We start from the raw sequence: 7,087 nt of genomic DNA, 5'->3' as shown, positions 1-7,087 counted from the left end.
TATTTGTTATATAGGGGGATTTGTTGATCAAATGAAATAGGGGTTGTGAAATAGAAGGAAAAGAAAAAAAAAGGAATAAATTAAAAAACTTGTAGTTAGTTTGTAGACTGATATTAAATGTAAAAGAAAACTGTGGAAGAAAAAAAAATGTTATCTATCTATTATAGCATATCATGTAAAAATATGTAACTTATATTTGTCCAGTCACGGATTGATCAGTATGCTGTGTAATGTAGCAACCCAATGTATTTGGGCAGCATGAATAAAGTATTTCTTTCTCTTCCTTTGAATCTATGTGTTAGTCTTATTCTCGTAAAATGTATCTATTTGTTTGTTTTTGGTAAACTGATCTACTGCTGTGACTATGAATGATGGTCTGATCTCACATTGCCGTCTAATACTGAATTTGTTTAGCGGGCTATATCAGACTGTCGAGGAAACAGCGGAGCACATATTTTGCGTTTGCATTCGCTTTGAGGTAGAAACAAGCAAATGAGGAAGAGTATGTGGAGGAACTATCATACCAGATAATATAGTAAGCCATATGCTGCGATCAGACCAGCATTGGGACGCCTTGAAGAGATTCACCAGTCGTCCTAAAGAGAATGAGAGAGAAAGAGAGGGTTAGAAGACGTGACTAGCATGGAAATGTGAAAACCAAGCGAAGAAAACGAGGCGGCACTCAGCCATTTCCCTCCATGAAGCAATGCCTAGCGGCGGTTCCGTAGAGAGGAATGAACAGATGTAGGGCGATATTTTTAGTGGATAAAAATCCCACACACGGATAGGTACGAGCCTACAACACATACAGCCTACATAAAAATAAACATAGATTTTTATTACTTCAAACGACAGAATTATAATAATCATTATGCACAAACAGTCTAAGCACTATCCTAAAAGAAACAGGAGGGTTTGTAGAGGTACGGTTGACAGTATATTACAGGGGACCCTCCCACCGCGTCTATATTTTGGGATACAAAGAACAATAAGGAAGGGCCCGCGGGCAGATAAAACAGACCACTATGCTCTGGAACCAAGAACAAACAAACATTGGAGGGAGAAGTAAACATGGCCCCGTTCTGCCTTCGATATCCAAGGCACAACTGGTTCAGCTATCAAAGTCCTTGTTTTAGGGACCTCTAAATGTAAGTACATTTGTTAAAAGTTTTGGGCTCAATTCATTTGATTCAATTAATGAATCGTCAACCTCTTTTTTTACCTGACGACACGACACATCTGAGCAACTGATTTTCAATCAAATTTAATCAAAAGTTAACATATCCACTTCTGAAAAGTAATTTTTTTGGAATTTAAAATTCTATACCCAAAACTATTCGGTTAAGAATAACTTAACCGAAGCTATTCATTTTATTTTATAATTTAAACTATCCCTTGCCAATTAGGTGTTATTAATCGATATTTTTAATTTCAGTTTATCTACGTGAAATGTTACTATAATATTTTTGATAACTTTTCAAAAGTTTTTTTGATGAAAATATGACAGAACATTCTTCATTTCTAGGTCATAAGCCAGCTGGTTATCAGTGAGATGGAAGGCATAATGTGTTTTCTGGTTCTTATTTTTTTGCTGCAATTCTTTACTATTTACAGATGTTCAAGAATGATAAATAGAACCATTTCTATAGACTTTTTAGTACTTTTGAATATTAAACGTTTTGGCTAGGGTTTTTCTCTTGAATTCCGGACTCAAGCTATATTTTTATATTTTCATTAGAAATCCTTGAACAAATGTACAAAATAATAATTACATGAGATTTAATTTAAGGATATATGACTGGATTTCTCCCCTGCTCAGCAACTACATCATGATATTTTGAATCAATGAATTTGCCGTCTCTCTTTCCTCTTTTTTTCAGCTAGCTCCAGTCCCCAATCCTCCGCAACCAGAGCCACACCAAAAATGTCAAAATCAAACTGATGAAGAAAAAGAATGGTCACATGCAGGCGGAGATAGTCACCAACACCAGCCCACTCAGCCTCTTACTGAAGAAACTAACGACTGGTACGAGGGTGAACCAGCTGCTGGTGAGGACTTTTGGGCCAATCAAGCCGAGCAGCAATGGAGTCAACCAGCGCAAGCTCAGCAGTTTTATAATGCAAGGCGGGAAAAGACGTGGAGGTCGAGAGCGAGGAGGAGGTGACAGGAGCCAGAAGGGAGGAAATTATGCTGGGGGCAACAGGCCCGGCCGATACGGAAGCGGTCGTGAAAACTACAAAGATCAAAACAGTTACTAGAACGGTTATCTAGCCCCGATTCCTCAAAGGTTCAGCCAGACGCCGATCTGTAGGGGTAGGAACCTCAAATCGGACACCTCTACAGACGGTGAGGAAGAGGAAAGTGAGGGCTGGAAAAAAGCGGTGCGAAGGAAGAGGAAGAAGAAGGCCACAGCCCAGGAGGCGCCTCCGGCAGAGGTGTTACAGGAGAAGAAAAACTCACTTCCGCTGGCGTCCTTGCGAGTGTTCCGCCGATCCCTCTTCAACCCCAGGAGGTGGTGACATATGTTACCATCAAGGAGTTCACAGAGGGATGGGCTGCGAAAGATATATAAAGAGCTCCGTCCCAAGAAGAATTAAAAACATTGGGGACGTAAAATTAATTAAGGAGACCCAAGAGAGTAGTGTCCTGGTCAGGACTGAAGGCATAAAAAATTCTTACTTGAGACAAGCTAAGGGAAAAAAGATTGAAGGCGAGTCTTACTATGGCATATAGGCCTCGCCTGTAAGTAAGGGGAGTTCCCAACTTTTGGGACGGGAGTGTTCTAGAAAAATATCTATGGGATAAAATCCCAATAGATGTTCCGAAGGAGGAAAATGAAAGGAGGGAGTGGCTAAGACCCGCTTCTCCACTCCCACGAGGGGCGGGCTCACTACTACGTGGGTGCTTGAGGTGTACAAGCCATTAGCCTTGCCTTTGCTGTTCACGAAGGACGTCAACGAAGGATGCTGGAACTTGACCATCCGAGGCTATGTGGACCCCTTTCTCTGCCTTCGATGTCAAGATTATGGACATCCAGCTAAGTCCTGCATGAAGGAGGTGGCGTGCAGGTGGAGTCCAGGAACTGGGCACAAAGTTAAGGAGCGCCCTGAAAAGAAGAAGGTGAACCCTCATGCTGTAGAAACTGTAAGACTAGTGTCAGAGCGGGGAAAGATCTCTAACACTGCGCGGGTAGCAGGGTATGCCCGCTACATTTGGCAAGAAGCCTGTATTAAACGTACAAATAAATAGAGATATAAAAGGCTTAAACAATTTCTTAAAAAATAACAAGGAGTTAATTATAATTAGATCAGATAAAACAAAAAAAAAAAGACTTTAGGTAGAGGGCGCTTATTTTATCTGAAAGCAGAAAATAATACAGCCAGTCTTCTTGGAATCAACTGTAATATTCAGTCTCTCCAGTTTTTCAGTGATATTGGTACAATCCTCATCCGCCTGCTGTAGAACTTTCTCTGGACTGATTTACTATAAATAGCTATGTTGTCGGTGTACTCCACTATAGTAGCATTGTTGTACTTCTCTCCAACAGTTTTAGCTGTATAAATTGAGAACAGTACTGGGTATAGCACAGACCCTTAGGGAACTCCACATGTGAGTGAAATGTCTCCGGATACCACCTCGCCAACTCGTACCCTTAATGAGCGATGCTGTAGGAAAGATGTTACCAAAGTGTAGAACTGCTCCGGAAATTCGTGGTTCTGTAATTTCTTACACAGTAGACAATGAGACCCTGAGGCGAACGCTTCCGTGCAGCCTATTAAGATCATTGCAGTTGCTTCGTTCTTCCTCGTCTTCCGTCTTCGTTCTCACTTTCACTTGTAGTTTCGCCAGGTGGAGGTCCGAACAGAGGCCGGCTTGGAAGCTGGTCTGCTCTGGTGGCATCAGGTCTATTTCTTAGGTAGTCTTTGAGATAGTTGAGGACAATTTTCTCAAAAACCTTGCCTTTAAAGTGCGAAAGTTTGTCTGTAGTCGGCTGGTTGGGTTCCGGTTTCGCGGGTTTCAAAAGCAGAAAGACGATAGATAATTCAGAGGTATGGAATCATGGAGGAGTATCTGTTAGTATCTGTTTTAAAAATGACTGTGTAATTGATGTTCTCTGATATATAAATTGATTCAAGTATTTTTCTTTTGTATAAATTGTTTTATTGTTTGTGTTTATTGTTTTGTATAAAAACAATTTATACAAAAGAAAAATACTTGAATCAATTTATATATCAGAGAACATCAATTACACAGTTAATTTTAAAACAGATACTAAGAATTTAAACCAACATTATGCAGAGATTTTAAGCAAAATAAATTTATAAAAATAATAGAGAAATTTGTTACCAGTTACAATTAAATTTAATAATGGAATTTTGAGAATTAGAATAAATACCAAATTGAAACAAAAATGCAATTTAAAATAAAAAATATATTAATTTTAAAACAAGACAGACCTGTGACCTTGTGTTGACCTGTAAATGGTTTGTTATATGGTGGTGTATTTTATATTGTTGATAATCTTATAGAGAAAAATAAATGTTAATGTTTTTAAATTTTAAATAAATAGGTAACTAGACTTAAGCTTATTAATAATAAATATGACTTTTAATAATTGACTGTTGGAATAGGTTTTGAACTTATAATAATGAAAATGACCTGGGCAGAATAGCCTGCAATAGAAATTGTAAATTAATGTGAGGAAGAGTTTGTATTGAAGGTATGTTATATTATATAGTGAATAATGATGTTGTTGTAAATGTTTAAAAATGAAGATATAATATAAGCTGTTGAATATTTAGATGTCCTTGAAGATGGCTAGAATGGCCGAAACGTTGGACTAGTGAAAAATAAAGTGTTGAGACAGAATTGGATACTAATTTTTGATTTATTTAATAAATAATTACCTTGTCTCAAAACATTTTGAAATAATATAATTAAAATATAGATATTTCGATAAAATAATATCGGAATATTGTTGTTAATATTCTATATCAATATTACAACAATAGAAAATATCGATTAAATAAGTAATTATCAAAATAAAATATCGATAAAATAAAATTTTTAAATTTTCTACACAATTTTCTCTTCTTTTTAAACAAAATATCGACATTTCGATAAAATAATATCGCAGTAGTGTTGCTAATATTCCATATCGATATTACAATACTGTAAAATATCGGAATCAATATGTAATTTTTAAAATAAAATATCGATATTCCTATTTTAAATTTTCTATTCTATTTTCTCTTCTTTTTAAACAAAATATCGAAGTTAAATAATAAAACCATCAGAAAATGAAGGATTTTTGACTCCAGCATTATTGAAGGTATATAGGAGGTAGCAGTGAGGCCATCTGGGCAGTCAGTCAACCAGTAAGCTTCCCGTCTATCTCTTGCACATTAATTATTGTAGTTTTTTGTATTGTTTATTTAAATACATTGTTTTTAAAAAGTGAACTTAAACAATTTATTACATAACTTCGATATTTCTGCGTTTCGACTTGACTATCAGTTCCGGCTAATTAGTAGCCATGACAGTGTCTATCCAGCCCTGTCTGCGTTCATAACGTGTTAGTATGGCCAATTTGAGGTTAATGCATCATGAAAGTTAATTGTGAGTAATATAATTGATGAGTACCATTGTTGTGACTAAGTTAATTAAAATTAGACTATTGAATACATTACTGAAACGCAGAGCTTATATCTTCCCAGTAGTAGTCTTACACTACTGTTACGACCAGAAATATCTTCCCCCGACCCATCAGAGTAAATCATCCCTTTCTTCCAGAACATCTCTTCTCTCGTCTCTGACCCATCGGAGTCGTCATCCATTACATTATTTTATATATAAATATTAATTTTGTAAATTAGTTTCTTTTTTATTTTCATAGTTTGTTTGCCTAGTTTAGTTCTGTTTAAGGTTTTGTTTTTTTAATTTTATTTTTATTCATCTTTTGTATATTTTAGTTTAATTTTTTTTTTCAAATGTTTAGATTAACCAAATAAATGTTTATACCCGAACCAGCTAGTTGTTTTTTTAAAGCTTTCCATCAAAAAAATACATAGTCAATTTTAGGTAACTTTAACAAAGGCTTTGAACTATTCTTTGAGAAACAAGACATAGGATGTGAATTGTAAATTGTTTGATAAGATACATGTACTGGTACTCACTTGCCGGAGAGAACAAGCGAGAGAGAGTCGACTTTGGTAACCTTCTCCTGAGCATAGACCTCTTGGTATCTCAGCTGACGGATCATCTTCATGCAGGAAAGGACCTTCTTGAACTGGTGTCGTGAGACTCGTAGGGGTTCGAACACCGCCTCGTAGACCTGAGGGATCAAAGAGAAACCTATTAAATATTGTCAACATTTAGGAAACAATAAGTTATATTCATTTAGATGGTTATCTGTTTCTTGAAGGATTTTCACTAAAAAATAGGGTTCGATATGATTTGGATCTCCGATTTAGGTATAATAAATCAGAGATTGGTTAGGAGAATACATTAATATAATATTATCAGTAATAGATATATCAAATATAAATATCCAAAATATAGAACCGTAAAGGAGAATATATCCATATATGATATGATCCATTGTAAAAATATAATCTGGAATTAAAATATTAAATCTAAATATCAATAATCGAGAATGCTTAGAGGAATATATCGATATAATATTAAGAAGACATGTTGGCAATAAGACAGCTATATTTCTGAATCTGTCTAACTTGTTCGAATGCCACTTCGCCGGTACGAATACGTAGTTGATACTTTATTACTTGAAGAATGATTTCTAGTCACGTAAAACGTCTCTAGCCAGCTCCACGACACCGATTGCAAATCGGCTCTCCATCACTATTGGGTACTGGATTGTGGGATGGAGGGGTTGTGAAGAAATATTTTTTAAACATGAAGACCTTAACCACAAACATTTTTATTTGTCATTAAACCTGTCTTATTTATGTTTGAGAGCAAAATGAGTAATATATTTATGTTATTTAGCCTTGTTTAAGAGCGAGGCAGTTGTCTTCCAGATTCCGGTGAAGAAACATCGTCGGTGCCTGTGCCTTTGATCTTTGG

The 7,087-nt window shown here is 36.0% G+C and overlaps 1 protein-coding gene across 5 annotated transcripts in view; it reads right to left on the bottom strand.

Moving 5' to 3' along the window:
• bves overlaps nt 1-6,335 on the bottom strand; it is a gene marked incomplete at its 5' end in the record, with an annotated part of 63,944 nt that extends 57,609 nt beyond the window's left edge. For all 5 annotated transcript variants that reach the window (XM_014432930.2, XM_067050054.1, XM_014432932.2 and 2 more), the window contains 1 exon segment: nt 6,178-6,335. In XM_014432930.2, the coding sequence (XP_014288416.1) occupies nt 6,178-6,335 (158 nt within the window).
• Nucleotides 6,336-7,087: the final 752 nt, after the last annotated feature.

The sequence above is a fragment of the Halyomorpha halys genome, unplaced genomic scaffold (genome assembly GCF_000696795.3).
Source record: "Halyomorpha halys isolate HHAL.00 unplaced genomic scaffold, Hhal_1.1 Scaffold1129.1, whole genome shotgun sequence".
NCBI lineage: Eukaryota > Metazoa > Arthropoda > Insecta > Hemiptera > Pentatomidae > Halyomorpha > Halyomorpha halys.
Note: the sequence above shows the minus strand (reverse complement) of the source record. Positions and strands in the feature narration are given on the sequence as shown.